This window comes from Poecilia reticulata, linkage group LG6 (genome assembly GCF_000633615.1).
Source record: "Poecilia reticulata strain Guanapo linkage group LG6, Guppy_female_1.0+MT, whole genome shotgun sequence".
Lineage (NCBI taxonomy): Eukaryota > Metazoa > Chordata > Actinopteri > Cyprinodontiformes > Poeciliidae > Poecilia > Poecilia reticulata.
Window position 1 is genome coordinate 7,077,446 of NC_024336.1, and position 22,131 is coordinate 7,099,576.

Sequence of the window (22,131 nt, forward strand, 5' to 3'; positions counted from 1 at the left end):
ATATATATAGCTATCAAGATACAAAGCTAGCAAACTATGTATCTAGCTAGATACAAAGCTAGCTAGCTATACATCTATCAATGGAAATAGCTATCTACATACAAAGATACAAAGCTAGCTCGCTTTGTATCTACATACAAAGCGAGCTAGCTGTATCTAGGTGTCTAGCTTGCTATATATATCTATCTAGCTAGATCACTTAAATAAGTGCACCAGGTCCACATCTCCTTACAAGTTATCTGGATGCAAAATATAGACTTCTATCTGGGTTTTCGAACGTCCCCCACTGGTTGAGCAGAAATAAAAACCAGGGCTCCATGCCTTAAATGTGCAGATCAATCCTTTACAACTATTCTACGCGTAAACATTCACCCATGAAAAGAGCTGGGGTCGACTTAATCCTCCTTATTTTGGGCGACCAGCCCACATTATTAACACACATGGAGAAACAGCAGTCAATACTGGAAGCGCCGTTTCTGCAGAGTCGGCTGTTTGTTAATTGGTGAAAGTCATTGCAGATGATAAAAGGCCTTTGTAAATCATGCGAATGTACAGTGTCGATAGCTTCTGGAGCTTAATGTTTCCCTCCTGTTGTAATATTTTATCTGCGGGCAAATTAGAGGAATCACTGTTCCCACTGGGCTCTTGTAACACAAGCAGGTGTTTCATTGCTACGGCACGCTTCTATTTCTGGTGTCAATTACTACCAGCAGGATTATGGTAGTGACGCAACGCTCTGCATAAAGGCATGTGTCAGGAAAAGCAGTAGTGTTTGCTGCCTTAAAAACGCCGCATTGCCCCTTTCATGCAGTAAAAACTCTGATGTTTTTAGACGCATATCAACATGTCAGGAATTGCTACTCTGTATATTTTAAATTCCTTTCAGAAAGCCATATAATTTCTTGTTTGCTCGGCGAAAAGTAACGAAACGGATCAATAGTTCAAAGGGTATGAATACTTTCGCAAGCCCTTGTGTTTTTTTTTTATTTTCATTTTAATTTCCCCCCATAATGCATCACTCTAATGATGTCTCAGAAGAGAGGTGCAGTGCTGTGTTGGTGGGAGAGCTCAGTTCAATAAACCAGCTGGAACATCACAACAACAATTTCACCAAGGCAGGAATGAGAAAAGTAATTACATCAAGTTTTCACAAAAACCTCACTTTAATCACAAAAAATGACTTTTATAAAGAGACACGTCGCTGTGTGTTTCACTGCGGCGCCGTAAAAGCGTTGTTAATGGGGAAATATATAAAATGTAGTGGCACAGTTTAATCCCCTGTGTTCTGGGAGAATTAATCTTCATTGTGGATTTCGAGAGGAAGCACACAGTGAAAGAAAGACGAATGAGTAGAATAATAGACCTTGCCCAGAGCCCCAAAAAAAAAAAAAAAAAAAAAAAAAAAAAAAGAGTTGAGAAAACAAGGTGAGTGAAATGGCATAAGGCACGGCGCCCGCCTGAAGACGACTCGCTAATTAAATAACTCCCAAGAACAAAAGGCAGCCAAAGAATGCATTATTTGAGTAAAAGTTCTGTTTGCATTTCTAACTTCTTTATTTTCTGATTTCCGCTATTTTTGTACTGCTGTTTGTCGTTTTTGTCTAGTTTAGCAGCTGTAATTCCAACTCCAAATGCACTGCGGGAAGTTCTGCGGGCCTAAATCATCCAGCACCGAGCACAGGCGGCGGCAGGTTCCCTTGCTATGCCGCCGCCGAGTTAGACTGCATCGGTGTAAATTGCTTCCTTAATTACAGGCACGGAGGAAACGCAGCATGCCGCCGCCCTCCTCGGAGATGATTCACACAGGGAGCTACTTAGCGTCGTGTTTCACAAGCTGCAAACAGCTGCACAGGAGCAAGTGGAGCTGCACATCCCCGGGCCGGGGGCGCTGTGGTGGGGAGGGTGACATTGTGACGTTCTTGTTGAAGGACGGAGAGATTACATCATGCAAAGAACGCTGACTCAGACCTTTTTTTAACAGATTTAACTTTACTTTTCTTGTTAGTTCTGATTTGTCCTTTTCGTACACTTTTGTTCAGAATTGTGTCGGTTGAGAAATTGCGGTTTTGTGGGCAATTATCCCCCTCTGCTTTTGGATGTTGTGCAGCTGGAAGGATTTTTTACCCTTACATTTTTCACTTTGGGATAGATGGGTTACGATGCATAACCGTGGCAACAAGGTACCGTTTTCACAAATGGGAGCAGTCGATCAGCATCTCAAAAGTGAACTACGACCCCGAGTCCTGATATTTGGGGTCGTAGTTCAGGCTTCAGTCAGAGGCCTCTTTAAGTTTGTCGTAAAACTGACTGCTACCAGAGATGCTCCAGCATCACCGTCCACAACGACACTTTGAAGATAATTATGTTCACATGAGTTTCTACAACATTTATTTTTTTTGGGGATAAATAAAGTAGTTTTTCTAGCTTGAATTTGGGAGAACGCAAAAAAAACCCCAACTGCTTTCTAATTCTGACATTCTGTGACTTTCTTCACTTGCACACAGCTGATTTTACATGTTGCCAGCAGCTTCCAAGTGATTCGCAATAAATCTCTGCAAATATTCAGATCAGTTTACACAGCTTTGCCAGGCAGAATACTGAGGTAATGCATAATAACCCTATTCTAGTCACATCAGTCCAGAAAGAGCCCAGTTGAAAAGGGAACTCTGAGCAGAGCTTCAATCATCTGCTAACGTTGAACGGAGACATTTTTTTAGACTACCTACAAATACAACAGTTATGCGAAAGCTTGTTGATGGAAAGCTGCAGCATCCAGCGTAGCCAGGTCTCCACCTGGCTACGTTCTCCGGTACTCTGTGGAAGCAATGATAATTCACCGTAATGGTACTAATGTGATCCCAAATTTACTGTGATCGTGACAACTGCAGGTGGATTCCAAGAAACACATGTTGGTGTTTTTCTGCAAAAATAAATACAGTAAAAATGGTACATAAAAAGCACCGAATGCATTGCAGTTAATTCTATTCTGAATCTGATAAATATTGTGTAGACAGATCTAAAGATTGGGGTAATGGTAAGGAGGCCTTTCAACAGCAAAGAAAACTTCAGTAAAAAGTGGAAAATGTTGAAAAAAAAGTTGGCTGACATTTCTCAAAAGCGTTTGATTGTTGACATGCCAACAGTAATTGATGAATAAGAAGGACATGGGTTGTTTTCAGCATTACATTTTAAATACTATTTAAGCAAAAACTGACCATTTATTTCTTTCAAAATTGATCCTGCTTTTACGTTGCTTCACTGAGTGGTGTGTCTGTCTCATTTACTATCAGAAACAAACGTTTTGGTTGAATAAAACTAATTTTAGATTTTACTCTGCCTTGGGAAGAGTTTAACTCTAGAGAGATAATTGAACTTCAATATTAATGGTTAAAAAATAATTTTTTTCAATATAATCTTTGACATCGTCATTTGTACTCCTAATAATATTGTTAAATAAATGTACAGTTCCCTCACTTCATACTTTACTTTTTAATGTCCCTTATAGAGTTTCTAGGAACTTCTAATACATAATCCACCACTTACAGTTTCCTCTTGGATAAAAATATATTACACAGAGGCACATTTCTTTTAGCCACAGATCACTAGGCTGCTATCCCACAGAGTGAAGACGATGGTTAAAAAAAAAAAATTTGCAATCACTGTTAGAAGAGCTGCAGCAATGAATTTCATCTTGAGGTCGCCAAGTCTCCATAACAACCAAAAGATGCTATCTGCATGCAAGTGGTTGTTTAGGAGCGATGCCAAACAGTCAGTTGTCTACCCGACAAAGATAAAGGTGTGGGGGCTTTGCCAAACTCAGTTCAGACCTTTGCTACTGTGCTTTGGTCAGATGAAGATAAGGTTTAGCTTTTTGGCAGAAAAGACCTGAGCTGGATTTGAAGTGACAATAATAAACACCTGCAGAAAAGCTCTCCATGCCTTTTCTTAAGTATGGTGGGCGGTCAATGATGCCATTTCTCTTCCAAAGGCTCCAACGTTGTTAAGAGTGCATGACATGCATGAAAAATATTTAGATGTTTGTCTCATGAATAACCGAGGGAAACATCCAACAAGACATTTCAACAGCTTGGCTCATCTACAACTTAACCCAAAAACATAAATAGGTGTGAATTATCGATAAAGTTGTCGAACTAGACTCTGGTTTCATGTTTGATCAAAAACAAACTGGTTTTGCCGTCTCCACTCGTCGTCCCACTGTTGAGGTTCTCACCGGCTTTCTCTTTCTGTGTCGTACACAAAAATGCACAAACCCAGGCTTAACGTGGGTTTGTGCTTTGAACATGATGGAGTGTCCGTCATGTTCAAAGTGGCCTGGACTTGGCTGAGGATTTTTGCTCAAGGCAACAGAATCAGTATTCTCATCAACTATAAACAAGTCTATAAAAAAAACCTTGAAGTTGGACATATGAGAACAATGCTAAAGAAAAAAAAAAAGTTCACCGTTAAAAGAAGGCAGCATTGTTTTGGCCCGAGTTGCATCATACGGTAGATGTCAGCTTGTCGTAAAACGATTTCTATGTCAGTCTCTGCTTGATCTCTTACAAGCGCTTTGAAAATGGACATCAATACAAAAGTGATCCATGCTGTGTGAAGAAAGATCTTCACTTCTATACTGATAAGGAAGTTATTTTTAAGTGTATAATCTGATGGCTTTAACTCGAATACAGAAATACACCAAGCAGGTATTTAATGGTAAATACTGATCTTTGCTTTTCTTTGAGTTCTGATCTACTGCTGCCGATTTTGACCAATTTGTTTTTCCTCATACTTATAAGCACAAGTTCAGGACAAAAAGCTGCAGAGTTAGTAAATTTAAATGAATAAAAATAAAGAAAATGGTAGGGAGTCATATTCATGCTATAAAAAATGTATCAAACCGTCCTCTCATTTTTGTTGAAAACTGTTGAGTCCTTATTTCTGAATATTTTAATGAATAAAAATAAATACATTTGGGTTTATATGTGAGTAAGTGATCTGACTCAGCTGCACATTCCATGGATGTTGATATTTTATTTTGTAATAAATGCATAGTATATTCATTTATAGTCCTGTACAGTATATTATCATTTCACTACCATCAATGTTATTGTTAACCTTATTTTTACGTGTTGTTTTTAACACTTTAAGAACTTTTTTTTTTGTATGAAACTTTATACCGGATGCTGCTGTTGCACCTGAAATTCCCCTATGCTATATATCTGGACGATTGGTTGGTGCATCTGTTCCCACAAATATAACCAACTCATCCTGAACGCAGTTTGCCAGAAGGCCAGAGGAGGCGCTCACCTGTGCAGGAGTAGTCATCGATCCTGATGTAGCCCGTGTGGCAGATGCACATGAAGGAACCAGGGGTGTTAACGCACATGGTGTTCTCTCTGCAGTAATGTTTCCCTTCAGCACACTCATCAATATCTACAGAATTAAGAGAGAGAGAGAGAAAGAGAGAGAGAGAGAGAGAGAAAGGGGGGGGGAGATATGTTAAGTAGAGATGTAAACTGTGCTATAACCTGAGTCTGATTTAAAAAAAAAATCAATGCTACAATAATTAAACTGAACAAACTGTGACTTTCCATGTGGCTTTGCTATAAAGGCCACAGTTGTGAGCAATGCATCAAGGATGCATATTTAAAGCAGCCTTACTGTCACGACATCTGTTACATATGATCTATTTTGAGCATTGCTAGAAGGAGACGCTTCCGGCCACCTGGGGGTCCTAAAGCCTCCTGCTGAACCAATTACAGAAGACCATTTGTCTCCATGAGAGGAAGACAGAGGTGGACATGTAGATGGGCCATGAGGTGGGCGCCGAGCACTTAAAGTTACACCACTCCATCTTCAATGTGCTGTGAGAGAAGCCCTCGACATCCAACAGCAGCTCCTCTCCTGGCATCATCCAGCTTTTATTTGACTTTTCTGCTGAAAACAGACACCAGGAAGCTGCAAAACTAAACTTTGGTTCAGACAAACCCTTGAATATCCTGTGACGGTGAGCGGCACCTTACCCACAGACATTTTCAACAAATTAGAATATACGTCCCAAAGAGTCTCTTTTGTCAGATTGAAAGTCTCTTTTGAACAGATCGACATTTTAGCAGATAATAAATCTACTTTCATTTAAGGCCAGATTTCTGTTTCTTTTTATTGATCCAGTGTCATGTTCTCATCTCAAATGCCATGTTTTCATTAACTGCTAGCAGAAAATCATCAGTAAGAGAAATAAAGGTGTTGGAACAGAATTGCTTTAATTCAATAGGCACATACCATCTTATGAAGCTCAATATTTATTTCATCAGTCCTCTGAATATTTGCCCAACAGCAGTGCAGATCATCAAGATGTTTGTTTCTTTTTTTCTGACATATAGACTTTTGTGTCTTTCTTTGGATGACAAAACACAATGGACCATGGACACCATTTTTATCCATTCTCTTTTTCTTATTGTTGAATAATGAACATAATGAAAAATATAATTTGTATTTACTCAAGTTCTCTTTGCTTGAAGTTATTCATCAGAAATAGAATCTGTAACAGAGCAAATTATATACTTTGTCCAGATAAATTCTGTAAAAGTTGAAAAAGAGTAATTTTCTTCAAAAATGCTTTCGGCTGAACTTCTATATTATACTGTTGCAGTTAAAAATAATTTTTTTAAAAAGTGTAATTGTAGTGCATTTTGGAATTGCTGAATCCAGTAGGTCTATAAATGTCAAAAGCTGTCAATTGAAAATAAAGGGAGAGTGTTAAGGACCAGGTTTAAAGAGCTCTGATCTAGTTACACAGATCACTCCTGGTACTTTTACGCCATGAATCAACTAAGACCTGCATTCTTATGAGCAGGTTAGCAGGAAACTCAGGGGTTGAAATGTTGATTAATGGGAATTTGTCTGGGAATGTGTAGAAAACACAAAAAACTGTTTTAGCAAAAACAGTTTTAAAAGACACATGCACTCCCATTCTTTTATTTACCAAAAAGACTCTAACCCGTCCCGCACACCTGTTTTGCTCCAACTTTTAGCTTCTTTTCTGCTTTCAAACTTAAAAAAAACAACAAATTCCTGCTGATCTACACAGATTCCTTTCAAGTAACCTCTCGTCAGGATCCTCCTGTTACCCATAACTGCGCGCGTCTCAAAAATTGCGCAACCTTGAATTAATCTCTTCTCCCTTTTAAACTCTTATTCAATGCCAATCCAAGCATCCAGAACAAGGAATTCATTGGTATGTTGCTTTGTCTTTGCTCTACAAAACAGAAATGATCTCACATGTAACCACAGCATCTCTACCTCGGCGTTGTTTATATAACGGACTTATGTAAACCCTTCTCTGCAGCGTGGTTATTAAAACTTGATTAGAGCAGATTGAAGAATATCTTTTATTAGATTTCCTTTATTTATTTCTTCCCAATCAGGACTTTATATTTGGAATTCATGTTCCCTTAGCAACAGCTATTCTCGGTTCCTAAACCGCGAGCCAAACCTTCACACAGGCAGAAAGAAAAAAAAACTCATGACGCTGCCAGGGCAAATAAAATAATCTTGATAATGTGATGCAATCAAATGCAATCCCATGTAAATACAGGTCAGGCTGACTAAACCCGGCCCACATTAATACGCTCTGAGGCCTCGCCCCAATTCGTAGAACGGGTTAAACGTAGGGACTTTTTCCTGTGAGACGAGCGTCGCGATCCTTGACGTTAGCAATTTATTATTCATTCACTGTATTCAGTGTCTCTGAGAGCACAAGAGGACGTTCACCCCTGAGTACGTACGGTGCCAGATGCTTTTCGTGAAGGGCTCTTGAAACTGAATTTCAATTGATTTGCATTGGCATTCACTCTGCTTCCATGTCCTTGGGTAGAGAACCACCCACCGCCCCGCGCGCTGAGAGCCCGACACCTGCCAACGACGGCGGCATTCATGTCCTCTTTCACGGCACCATCAATACGCGCTGCCTCCAGCTATTCAGCGGCCTCATTGATAAGTGACGCAGGCGGACAATTGCCGGCAAACTATTGAAGTACATGTGTCCTTCGCTCCATGAACGAGGGGGGTTAATTAAAACTGTCACACCGGCTTTGAAAGAGAAATAAAATAAAATAAAGTAGGGACGTAGAGAGATTAAAAAGTAAATCTGAAGGAGACGGCCACGCAGGTGAGCGAATGTCTCGTCATGAAGCAAAAACACGGAGCGGTGGGAGGGGGAAGCTTGGGGGGTTAGTGGAGATGGGAGGGGAGAGAAAGAAAGACTGAGGTTGTGTGATGGACAGAGTCAGTGTGGAGAGGTTGAAAAGTATGTGCCTGAGTGTAAATAACTGAGAAAAAAGTATGAAAAACCAAATCAGAGTTCTGGCTTTCCCTACAGGCATCCTTCAGTTGAGATATTGAACTCCTTTGTCAATGTTTGTCCCCTCAGAATGATTCCACCACTGCCATGTTTCACTGTGTGGACTGAAAAACGTATCTAAAAACAGTCTACAAATGTTTGGGACGGCAAATGGGATAATAACTTTAGGCTGAGAAATCCTTCAGCAGAGATCCTAAAGCACAACTCACAGACAGTCATTGAAAAACTACACCGAAGTGGGCGGAGCCAAGAGAGACAGAGGGGTCGAGTGCAGGGCAGTGGTCAGGACAAAGGAAAGCACTGTTGCCTACTTAGCAACCTTTTCAATATATTTAAGAAGCTTTCAGACCATTTGCAAAACCTTTTTTAAAAAGCAATACGAGACAAATCCAGTGAATTTTTTCTGTTTTACCGAGGACTTTAGTGACGATACGTGAAGCGCCGATCGCTCTGCGACAAGCCCTCCTCAGCAAGCCCCTCCCACTACCTGTAGAAAACCACCTGCAGTCAGAGCAGAGGAAACCCATTCCACTCCATGTCCACACTCCGAATGAACCACACATGTGCAAATGCTGTCGATTAATGGTCACAGCTGTCGCTCCTGACATGTCTGAGAGGGACAGTTTCATACCCGAACATGGGGTCAAACTTTATACAGTTTATCTCCACATCCAGTTGATTTGAGGTTTCGATGGGACTTTAAGGAGAACTGCTTGGTCAAAAAGCTTCCCAATGGCATGCTTTGGCCAAGCAGTGTCTCAGGATTTGCATAGCATAGCAGAACGCTGCTAGCACATTGTTTCGCTGTGGGGATGGGACGTTAAGAGGCTTCGCATTCACTACAAACAAACTGACTGCGTAAGTGAGTGGATTATTAAGAAGATTTATTGCAAAAATGGAGAAAAAAACAGCTTCAGATTGTTAGTGTGAATAGAAAATAGGGCAGGCTCTTCACACGGGTATCCGTAAAGAAAGACCGTAAGGAACTGTTTAGTCATACATTGTTCGACATTGATCTAGAGGCCATTAAGCCCACCCATCCATCCAGCCCCTGCTGACAGGACTTGCGTCTATTAAAACAGTTTATTAGGAGGTGAGATGATGAGGGGGCGCTCCACCAGCGCATCGGGGAGAGCAACCATCTCCATCTCTATTAACGCACTCCATTTTCTTGATTGGCCTGTCACACAGACACACATGACGTGCCAAGCAAAGAGGGTTGGCCGAGTGAGCGGCAGCTTTTACCCCTAAACGGAGCGCTCGCGGGTCACCCTGTTGCCATACGACGATGGATGGCGGGATAATGGCTGTGTTCTGTTTTTTTCACCTCAGTACCTTCCTGAATAACAAGCGAATCAATCGCGGACATATCCGAGTAGGAGGAATCGCTTTGCATTATACAGCGCCTTGCGAAATTACTTATTCCCCTTGAACGTTTTCAGATTTGTCACGTTTACAACCACAAATTTTGAATTATTCAGTATTGGTGTCACTTTGTTATTCTCCCTGTAGGGAAATTTGCTTTGCAGCCAGGTAGAAAAAAAATACATACAAAAGACAATGAAAGACATAATCTCTTTACAGAAAACAGAAATGCAACTGCAAGTAAATTGTGAAAGGGAGGGAAAAAGTTGAACCTCTCTCAAGATTTTATAGTCTTTACAGAGTTTCTTCCATTCGTCTGTCAACCATCATCAGCTTCTCTTTCTCTGCTGAAAAAAAACTAAAAAACTTCCAAAGCATGCTACTATAAGATAAGATTAGGTATTAAATTTGATATGCAGTGTTGGTTTTCTGGCCCACAAATTAGTATTCAGTATTTCACCATAACAATCTGGCTGAGACAGAAAGACACGACTTATGATGAAAACTGGTTTTACTCTCATTTTAAGAGTAACTTAAATGCTTAAATGTCCAAAGTTTTTAACATGTACAGAGCCAGACTATTGAAAAAACTCAAGCTATTCTGAGCTATTGTACATCCTGTACATCCTCATACCTCGCTACGCCTGCAGGAGGATTTTCAAGTAGTTAAATAACATTTACATCCATTAATGGCTTGCAAACAAAAAAAAAAAACAACCAAATACATCAGTTATCAACGTCATAAAAAGTTCTTTCTTGACTTTACTGACAAAATAAAAACACATGGAAATTTAAGGCGAAACTGAAAACCGATAAAGATCTCGTTGACTGATCTAAGTGCCCGGAGCGGCGGCAGCTCGGCGCACATGCATTTAATGCTCGGCTGCTATCATCCTAACAGTTCCTGTGTTGACATTTTATTATCCCCACTACTGCTCATTCAAGCGATCCTGCAACTGTATAAATAGGAGCTGGTAGCTTATCCCTCTTTGCATGCATCCCATGCGCGTTCTGTAGCATCCGTCCTCGCTCTCCATGCCTGCAGTAACACCGAGGTCTGGGAGTAAGGAGATAACACTTCCGTTGCCTTTGGACGTCCCACAATGACACCGAAATCTGTGCCATTTCCGCTACCACCAGCCTCCCTCCCTCTCCCTTTCCTTCCTTATCTGTTTTTTTTTCTTCTGGTAAATCCCATCCTTTACCCGCTCACTTACTCAAGCAGATTGTTTTCCCCTAAATGCTGGAGGGACAGGGCTTGCCCAAATATTCCAATAATTTTCCCTCATGTCCACAGATTTAGGAGTCAGAGAAAAGAGCAGAGAGACAAAAAGCTGGCCAAACAATTTATCTCCACTGTTGGTATTCTTTCCCTTTGGGTGTCTGAAAGGTGCCAGAGGATCGCCAGACTTTGCTTCTTTTTGTTTAGTTGGGGTGTAATTAGCTCGCACATAGAACTGTAGCTGCCATTTTGGGACATGCAGATATACTAAAAAATTGTATTGGCTTTAAAGAGAGAGAGAGAGGGAGAGAGGGAGACAAGGCGGCTTTTTTGTCCTTCTTATTTCAATCACAGCGCAAAGTCAAGCAGAGCTACAGATTTCAGTGCTTGCAGTATATCCCCTAAATCACTGCTTATAAAATGTTACTTTATTTTTTTAATTCAAGCTATGAGAGTATAAAGTGGAGTTGTCAGACTGACCTTCTGTATGTTTAAATTCACAAAGGCTTGCAGAGTGCAATATTGCAAGTTTTACTGCAGGATGTTTTTTTAAGCCGAGTTTAAAAAAACACTAAAGCGCTGGACAGAAAATTAAATGACCCAAGGGTGGAGCTGTTTTAATCTTATAAGTCACAGTGTTTGGATGCTGTTATTTTTTTTCCCTTCAAGAAAAAACACTCAAACAGGTGTCTGTGTAAAAGAAATAAAGTAGCTCATGGAGTCTTTTTCTGAACAATCGCCAAAACACGAGCCAACAGCATTCTGGGAAGAATGGGGGGGACACTTAGAAAATTGGATAAGGAATAAAGTCTGGAAATACAAATATGTTTTTTTAAATATTCTATTCCTTTTCCACATTTAAACGTCAGACAATTTCAGCACTACAGATTTAAATAGACATGTTTTCAACTTGGCAGCTGTGCACAGATGCTTAACATCGTGTTTGTTGGAACTGAGCAGCAGCCAATTGTGACAAAGGGAATCCCATTAAACAGAAACAAGAGCAGAGTGCACCGTTTTCCACACAGCAGAGTAAAAAACACTGGGATTTTTGAGAACAGCTAAACGGCCACCACCTGATACAGAACAATGAGCATTAAATGCGGGAACGTTGACGTGGGAACGGGGTTGCGTTTGTTGGTGAAACAAACACAACAAAGAGCTGCTATCGTACTCGTCAGAGTGTTTAAAGACATGTCCACATGCCAATCAATTTAAAAACACTCCTGAATATTTCATCGCTAACATCCACTGCTTTTTATAAAGCGTGTGCCAATATATAACATCGCATTAAACCTGCACTTAGCATGCTTCAATTTAGACCCAAGTAAAACAGGGCGGCCGGGKGGGCGGGGGAGGGGAGGGGAGGGGGAAAATCCAAAAGATCCCGACTGTCTTGTTTACGAGCAGCAGGCGCGGACGGGCTTTTGCTTTCCATCAGGCCTCTCATTAATCTGGGAAATGTTTCAATCGATGGAGCATCATCATCCATCACTTGTCATTGTCAGACGCGGCCCGCTGGCTGGAGGCCTGAACAATCGGAGAGGACGAGCACAAACAACAATCAGAGCTCTTAGGAAGGCTGATGACGGCATCTCGCTGAGAAGGGCTGCATGTGTAACGACGTGTTTGCTTTCTCTCGTCCGTCGCTGTGTTTTATTGTGTTTTAGTTACGGGCTTCTGTACTTGTTTGTGCTTTTAATGAGATGTTTGTCGTCGCCTGCTGTGATAAACATACAGGCTAAGCATTCAGAAAACGTCAAATGTCCTTTTTAATAGACTAAGACAATGCATTTCTCAATGTATTTTCCTAATAAGCTTTAAATACCATTAGGTAGCCACAACATATGGCTAAAATTAATTTTATATATATATATATATACACACATATATATCCTTCTGCCCACCTCAGGAGGCCAGCTGGCTTTTATGAAGTATCTTTCTCAAAATAAATGCCTCAATTTTCAAAGCAGATTTTGTGAACTTCTATTCTGTTTCTCTTAGCCGTTTTGTTTAAATAAAACCACCATATGAATACTGTGAATCGGCAGTCCAGGTTTAGTAAAGTAAAATTTCCCTGCTAGCCATTTTAGCTCCACAGTTAGAACAAATTCCAGTTCCGATTGGCTGATGATTTCTCTGTGACGGCTCCTCTGTCCTCACCTGTTGGAAAGCTACGTTACGTTTGAGGCGACACAGACAGAACAAGGCTCAGACTGAGTATCAGGGCTGATCAACCTCAGTGGACTGTGACTTAATGTTTGCTTTATATGTATTCTTACAATTGTGATTTTCAGACCTAAAGCTTCTGCACTTGGTGTATGTCATAGGTCTGGAAATCAAAACAGGTTCAAAAAGAGCGGCGCAACACAAAGTTAGGCATCTTTCACTTTCCACTTGCAAGACCTCTGAAACCAAAGTTGACGGATTATGCTAGCGGCTATGAAACTTTGGGCCTGCCTCGTTTCTCTCTCATCTTTTCCTCTCTCGACTGACAGGTCAGATCTCAAACAAAACCAGCAATCAGTATCACTTGGAGAGAAACAGAGGGGTGCATCTGAAGCTTTTGGTCCTGCTGTGGTCAAAGTTTATCTCCAAAGCTAACCCCACGTTCTCAAATAAAGAATAGAGTAGAGGTCTACACATGTGTTGCAGGTGTTTATATTTAAACTAAATAAAACTTAGCCAGAGCCTAACGCAAAAAAAAAAAAAGATCCAGTGTACAAACAGAAGCCAGTCTTGTGATATTTGTGGGACGCTGGTTATTTTACGACACCGTGCAAACAAAGGAAGGAAAGAAGTGTTTTTGTTGGGTGACATTTCAGTCGGGTCACAGAGGTAAAAACACAACCAGTCAGGCCTCCGGCAGGTGGGAAGCCCAGCGGTTCCAGACTCATCCTGGCAGTGATTGAGGTTTTCAGGGGGAGCTGAGCGCTTCAGACGCTGCCAATTAACCTGCTGCCACCTTGTGACATTTAAAAGAAAACAGCAGCAATCGGACTTGTCTGTGCACACGCACGCACGCACGCACGCACGCACGCACGCACGCACGCACACGCACACACACACCCGCACTCTGTGCACAAAGCAGTCATGGCTTTCAGGTGATAACAAACTTCCTGCCTCGCAGTTGTTATTGCTATTGAACTAGATATCTGGGTTTGGTGGGGGGGGGGATGTATTCATGACCTTTCCCCATCCATTGGAATGCCTAATTATTTGCACTCTCTATGCCCTTATTTACGCTCATATAATTTTAAAAAAAAAGTATTTTTATGTTTGAGGCGACACAGACAGAGCACATAGATATAAGAAAAAGTAGAAGATTACTGGTAGGTCACCTTTCTCTACTGTAATCAAGTTAACCAAACTCACTATAGTGGAAGACAGATGCAAACTTAAGAAAAGTGAAATTGTACTAAAAAGTTCTTCATCACAGTCAGGTTGAGCACAGTTTTCCAACCAGCTTACTTACATTTCTGACTTTTCCCCCTCAAATAAGCCAGCCTTTTTTTTGTGCATTACAAAATCAGACACTTTACTATGCATGCATCCGTTTCTGTGACTTCAATTTCAATGTGTGGCACATTACACTGCTTACATTCAATATCACGGCTGTTTGCCTCGAAAAGTAGTCCACCCTAACTATGCTGCTGTGCATCAAAATAATTAATCTTTATCCATTTTGCAGAGCATTGTTTTTTTTTATTTCATATTTTCTGCATGAGCGCAGTAAAAAAAACAAGCGGGCACTTATGAGCATTTCTGACAGGGATACTGTAAAGTAGGGCATTTCCAAACCAAAACAACAATGGGAGATGTCTCCGCTTGCGGTCCTCAACAATGCGGAGATGAATAATGGTATTATCTCAACACGTTGAACCACACTGATGGTTCAATTTACAAACAATCACACAGTCTGTCACTTCTCTGCCGCTCGCTTCCCTGCATAATTCTGCCCCAAACGCTCGCAGAACAGGCCTTCCTTCTAACTGCATCCTGGAAATGAAATGGTATGGAGCGGGAAAAAAACCGGGCTCTTTTTCTGCAGTACGAGAACACAAACGTGCACCTGCACGCACACACACACACACACACACACACACGCACGCAGAGCTACACAAAGGCAGGGCCAGTATCCCCCTGAGTGTTCCCTACTGCTGTGTCTATGAAAAATTTACACAGAAGTGATCTCATCAGCTATTTTGAGCACATCTCTGACCCAGGAAGGTTTTTAAAGAGCTAGTATCTGTCTCGGCTCTCTGTGATGATTGCGTTCCCGTCTGACGGCGTTGCGAGTGCGCGCGCGTTTGCGTGTGTACATAAAACACGATCAGCCGGGTGCCTTCTTTGTCTTACTGCTCCCGTAATATCGCTGAAAATTGCCTCCAAGTTGGACCTTTCCGGCTCATCTCGCAGACGTCGGCGTTGCTGCAACTCCGGCGTTGAAACAGACCATATTACTCATCTTTTTGTGCATCTCTTGCAGCCACAAAACAGTTTATCAATTACAGCAAAAGAAGCGTTTTGCTCTTCCACCTGCAGGATTCTCAATGATTTTGACAAGACTCTTTTTATTCTCCTCCTAGGAGACACACACACACACACACAATCATTGAGCAAGTGAGTTACAGAGAGAGACAAAAAAAAAAATCAATTGCTTTTGAAAGAACTCCATCAGCAAATTGAGTCAATTTCAGGATTCTCTATGAAGTCTCTGATGCAAAGGCTCACCACAAACACTGCAATCCAATTTTATAGAGGCAGCCAGGGCTGCTCTTGAGATGAATAGTCCGGATCTGAAGTGTTGATGTTGGAGGCACAGGTCTACCTGCTCGTACTTACTTTCCCACAGGTAATGAGACGGGCTCCTCCGTCCTTATTTCAACAACAAGGAACCTCGGAAAATGTTCGAGGAGAGGCAGCAATGAAAGAGAAAAAGAAAAAAAAACATGCGTATTTTCTGAGGGTTTTCAGTGGATTTGCAGAGATCTACTGGACATGTAACAAATGAGGCAGCCTTTTCTGATACAACGCTCTCATGCTAAGTTTATTTATACAGCACAAAACCCAGTTCGCTGAAAATCCTTTTGATTCAATCCGATTTATTCCAATATAACTCAAATCAGGCAGAATCAGGTGATTGTATAAAAAAATGAAAACATTACTGAATCTTCACTTTTCTACTCGCTTTCATCTGTAACAAAAGAAGAAGAGCGAGTTCCCTTTAGCAGAAAGAAACCTCCAAACAAACCAAGTTCAGCAACGATGAAGACGACACGGACAAACAAAGACACTGAATCAGGTGTTACTTTCAGACAAATACAGTGCTGTGAAAAGTTAGATTCTTCTATTTTATACATATTAATAGATAATTGTATACATTTTAACATTGGACAAATTTACCCTGAATAAGTACAACAGATGAATTCACCTATTTGGGGGGGGGGAGAGAGCTATCCAAAACAGGTTAGTTCTTTGTGAAAAAGTAACCTTCCCCTTGATGCATTAGCCAAGAGTAACCAATATTTGGACAAATTAATTGAAATCTTTAGCCAGACTGAGGTCTGATTACTACCAGACCTGTAGAAAAAAGGTGAAACAGCATGAAGTAGACAAAAATATCTAAAGAAATAAATAAACAAATTTAAAAAAAAGCACCAGATCCTGCCACAATCTACTTTTTGGAGCTTTATATCCTGCTATAATGTTATTCCATTACAAAAAACGTAGCTGGAGTGTTGCTTTGATACATTCATGCATGTTTCAGGATTCCTTGGACCATCCTGGGGCAAATTAAAACCTGCTCATACAATGTCCTGCCTATTTCCCCGAAGCTGCTCCTTGGAGCTGCGGTCTCCAGCCGAGCTCCTCAAGACTAGCGGTAGCAACAATTAGCAAACACCTGGTGGAACCGCACATCTGCTGAGCTCCTTATACAAACTACAACAATCCTAAAAACGGTTGTAAACAGTGTCATGGTGAAGCACTGTTGTGATGATGTGCTGAAGGGAGAGTGTTGGAAAGGACGTTCTTAAAAAGATTTGGCTGTGATGCAAAGTCCAACTTCTTTTGATATCTCCAGCAACTGAAGGTTACGGAGTTACTTGATTGTGCTAAGAAATGGATTTATGTGCATGGAAAACACATAACGCCCTTCCCTCCCTTAACAACTCTCAGTCTTACAGAGCCATTTGTAAGGCTTGAGACACCAACTAACCACAGAGAGCATTAGAGGTCCGTCTCAGATCAGAACGGTCTTCTGCTTAGATTTACATCCGGATTTTGATTAGCTCACTCTGAGACCTCGTTCAGCTAAAAACCAACATATTAGCAGCTCAATGTCTGATTGTCTGATCCTTTATTTTCAGAAATATTGTGTCACTTTATAATGGGACACAAAGGCTTGTCACAATAACAAATTGGTGCTGGATGATAAATTGTCTCAAAAGTTATCGCGATAAATGATGACATTGTTATTTTGAGACCATTTTAAAATACCATATTTTCTGCACTATAAGGCACACCTAAAAATCTTCAATTTCCTCAAAAGCCGACAGTGCGCCTTATAATCCCGTGCGCCTTATATATGGACCAATATAGAGCCACAACAGGTCTAGCAACATGGTAAGCAGCCACTGACTTCATTTTCCCCAGTAGAAGAAGAAGTGCGTGGTACATGCTGGGATAGTTGTCAGAACGCTGGTTTGTTAATAAAGTTTGATAATACATTTAAAGCCAGGGGGAGGGGCGGAGGAAGAGAGACAGAGACTGCTGCGGCAGCGTGTCGGTTGGTCTGTGTTACCCAGAATGCAGTTGGGCACAATATCGCAACACCAACACCGTGAGTGAAACAACGACTGGGGCAGACTACTATATAAAGCACTCGGGGACCATTTCTTTACAAATGTGGATGTGTAATAATAGAGTACGGCACAAATTGGCAACCCGAACTGAAGCGTCTATTCTATACGCCTAATATATGAAAACCGTTTTAAAATAGGCCATTGTGCGGAAAATACGGTAACATGATGGAAATAGCAAAATAAGGTAAGAACTCATTCTCAAAGATCTTAAATTACACTGGAACTGAAAGATATTTTAAATATCCAAAATAAATACACAAAATGACACAAACAGATAAAAATGAATTTATGAAATCTCTATAAACAAAATTGACCTTCAAAATAAGGGATAGTTGAGACCAATGCACCAGACTGAAAACTTCTGTCTTCAAGTTTTTGGTAGAAATAGAAAGAAAAGAGAAAAGTGATAATAAATTATTTAATCAAATGAGCGAAAGTGAGATATACATTGTTTTAGACGTCTTTCTGGGTTCTTCTCTCACCTGAATGAGGCATCGATCATTTTGCTCACCATGGTTTGTTGGCTTTGAAACAATTTCAGACCCATAGATGTTGACAACATCCACTTAATAAAACCATAAAAGTCGCCAAATGCAAAAAAAGACATGGCTGCAGTCCACATATGCTGCTAAAAATGAACTCATATGTCTTCATTTGAAACTAATTATGACAGTGAAAGAGGACGGCAGACGAATCCAAATAATGCGCTTTCTGGAGCCTGGGCCGGCTAATGAACATGTACAACAAATATATTTGCCTACATTTGAACAGCTGAATGACTTATAAAGAATGATGCATTGACTAGCACTTGAAATTAGCATACCACATTTATCTCAAAAGAATACCTACCTAATGGTAATATTAATTATCTTGACTCAGAGCAAACAATGTTTTCAGTGCGACCATGGCTACGCACTGTTACGTTTAATTATGCGTTCATTTTCTGTCCGATTAAAACTCTGAAACCTACAGGTTTTCTTCCCCTACATTTACATCAGATCGTTTTGTGCCAAAGCAGATTCCCTAAAGCCAACCACCCGGGAAAACAGTCCTATCAGTAAAGTAACGTGATAAACCTCCGAATCACTGCATCTTACGTTCAGCAATCCGCACGATAGCAGCAGAATCCCTCTACGGCTTGATTAATGCACCAGCCTCATCTTGATAGAGCTGACGGAGCAGATCCGACAGGGAGTGTCTGAACTGCTGCTAACAAAATAGGCAGAGACGTTTGCCCGCCAACAGATGCTCCATAACAGCCCACACCACGAAAAGAGAAGATCAAGCAGGCTGTATATCGACAGGGCAGCTTCTCAGGGTCAGGAGAGGAGGAAGGAGAATTGCTTTGAAGAAGCCTCGTTCGCTCATTAATGCTCGAGACGCACGAGGATGGCAGTTCCTACGTTTTCGAATGCAGGAGTGATAAAGTTATTAGCTTTAATGATGCGGCGGGTAAGACTCAGCAAAGACGACAGAGGAGGAATTCGGTTTCATGCACGAGTATTTGAACCCGACGTCAACAGCAAGTGACCTGTTCATTGAGGGGTGGAGGAGGTTTTTTTATTGTTATTGTTATTTTCAGCTGGGTAATTTAAAATGCAATCAGAGAAAAGTTACATTTTTACCATACAAGACTACATACTCCAACCTTCTTATTCTTCTTCTCTTTTATCTTTTCATCTCAGGAGTCTTCACAGCGAATCATTTAGTCCTACGCCTTCCATTCTCTCACACCAACTAACTTCATGTCCTATTTCACCGCATCCATAAATCCATAAATCCATAAATCTCCTCTCTGGCCTCCTGCCTGGCAGCTTCGACCTCTGCATCCTTCTGCTGATATAATTAGTAGCTGTGTTTTGATTGATAAATAGAGCTGCGCAAATTGGAATTACAAAAAATATGGTCCAAAAAGGATTTTGCGTGTGGATGAGGTTGTTTTTCAGCCATAACAAAATTTGTGTATTTCACAAAACCGCAATGGAAACTTTTTTTTTCTCTTCTTCTTCCTTCTCCGCATCAAGTCAGTTTCTGTACAGCAGCAACGAGCTTATTCGTAAGCACTGGTTTCCATGTACAATTGCTAACTTCAATTTTCCCAAAAAGCCGCATGAGCAGCCGCTCTGAAGCGCAAGGAGCTTGTCGTTGTAAAATGCCTGATTGAGGCCCTGCTGTCTCTTCTGACTGATAAAAACTCAGGTCAGCAGACTTCTTCCCATTTGATTTTAATTGTTTATTTAATGAAAACAGCACAATTTTTAAACTGTGTTTTGTCAATATTAGATCGAAAAAGTCCTACGCGCATTTGTAATGGAAACCCGTCTACCGTCTCTTCCCTGAACATGTCCAAGTCATCTCAATCTGGCCTCTCTCACTGGATCTCCAAAACATCTACAGTGAGTTGTCCCTCTGATGTACTCGTCCCTCATCCATCCTCGTCCCTCATCCATCCTCGTCCCTCTTCAGGAGAAGGTCAACATCTTGACCTCTGCGACCTTCAGCTCCGCCTCCTCCTTGGTTCTGTCTCTGAACTGTACAACGCCATGATCTCACTACTGTCTCATAACCTTTCCTTTCATTCTTGTTGATGCCCTTTTATCACACTTGACACATCTCTCCACCCATCTTAACCTGCTTCCACACGCTTCTTCGCCTCTTTTCCACGCTCTCCGTCGCTCTGTATCGTTGGCCATTAAAGTACTTAAAGTCTTCTGCATTCTTCAAGTACTTCACCTTCAAAACTGCTTCTTTATAGAACCAGCAAACAAATGTAGTAAACACGCACTACTGCTTATGCTGACAATGACGCGATCTCTGCAATTTGAAAAGTAAGTGTCATAAATATTAAGGCACGGGCAACAATGTGTTTCCTGGAATGTGGAAAAGGATAAAGACACCAAACCCGTTCCAGTACAACCGCTTGAATCGTTTTTCTTCCACCTTGCACTACTATACCGTATTTCCAAATAAAACACAGCTAAGTTTTTGGCTCTAATATCAGAAATTGTGGAAAAGTTGTAGTGTCTTGAACACTTTGTAAGCCACAATACACACGTCCTCCTCACTAAACTCGCTTCGATTTTCCACCTTCTTATTTCAATGTCACCCACGCTGTTATATTTGTCTGCTGTCATGGATGATGCACAGGGTTATCCTGAGCCAGGACTGCTCTGTAAATCTTGGGGTGTAAAAATAACATTAGTTTCACAATGCCACCTTCTTCCCAGAGGGCACTCTTTTTTTTTTTCCTTTTTTTTATTCATACGACCTTTTCGAATGCAACTCACGCACATCAACACAAACAAGAAGAAAGAAAGCCCTGAATGCCCTCTCGTGTAGGGCAAACTAACTTCGGCTTAAAGCCGGGATGTTGTTATTCAGAGGCCTGTCGTACCTTCGCAGTAGGCGTTATCATCGCGCAGTGGGCGGAAGCCGTCCTTACAGACGCAGCAGTCTCCTGCCTCCAGGTTCACACAGTCAGAGTGCTCCGTGCAGCCGTGGCCCTCTGAGCAGAAGTCATGACCTGCAGCAGGCGCGCATCCGCAAAGGTCGAAACACACAGAGGAGACGGGAGGAAAGGTTTTGCTTCAGGATCATTTACTTTGCTTCGTGGTGTATTAACTGTCGAGTCTCTTACTGGCATATTTAGGCAAAAATACTAGTAGTTGCTCTAGAAACTAAAGAAAATGTTAAACGTATGTATTTTCTACATGTCAGTTTTCACCAGAAAAAGTAATCAGTATATGGGAGTCTTTTCTTAATAAATAAATGTTCCCAAATGTTTTTGTTTTTTTTATGTATGATTTTTTTTAAGGGTGTTTTAGAGATATTTTCCAGATGTAGACGACACTCAACAATAAAACTCCTGGTCTATCTGGTTAGCATTTTTGCAGAATAATGGGCTGCCTAAAACATTTACAGCAAGAACAATCTTCCGTACCTCTGCAGACTTTACAGCATCTGCTGCTCAACGTGATTTGCTCCGACTCCGGGCAGCTGAGTTCAGGACAGGGATCGGTGGGGACGACCCGATGCATGCTTCGCTCCTGTGAAGGGCACATCAAAATTCCCATGAGCTACTTCTCGGGTGAACTCTGCTATCCTCCTTCATTTTCTCAGGTCCTGAGGATAATTATGTAGGTAATTATTCATCTATTGTGTTTCCTTTTCCAATGTTCCGCTCTCCCTCTTCCTCCCACGTTCATTACAGTCCAATTACGGATTGGGCCACTCAGAGATTTTTCTTCTTTCTTTTCTTTTTTTACCCCCGAATCTATGTTTGGAGGTGAGAAAAAGAAATAGTGTGTCTTTATTAA

General features: G+C 41.1%; 1 protein-coding gene across 1 annotated transcript in view; it reads right to left on the bottom strand.

The window, feature by feature from the left end:
• nell2a (neural EGFL like 2a) overlaps positions 1–22,131 on the bottom strand; it is an 81,086-nt gene that overhangs the window by 39,731 nt on the left and 19,224 nt on the right. The window contains exons 9-11 of the mRNA XM_017305152.1: positions 21,756–21,861; positions 21,210–21,338; positions 5,308–5,433 (exon numbers count right to left, since the gene is read on the bottom strand). Of these exons, the coding sequence (XP_017160641.1) occupies positions 5,308–5,433; positions 21,210–21,338; positions 21,756–21,861 (361 nt within the window). The remainder of the gene's footprint in view (positions 1–5,307; positions 5,434–21,209; positions 21,339–21,755; positions 21,862–22,131) is intronic.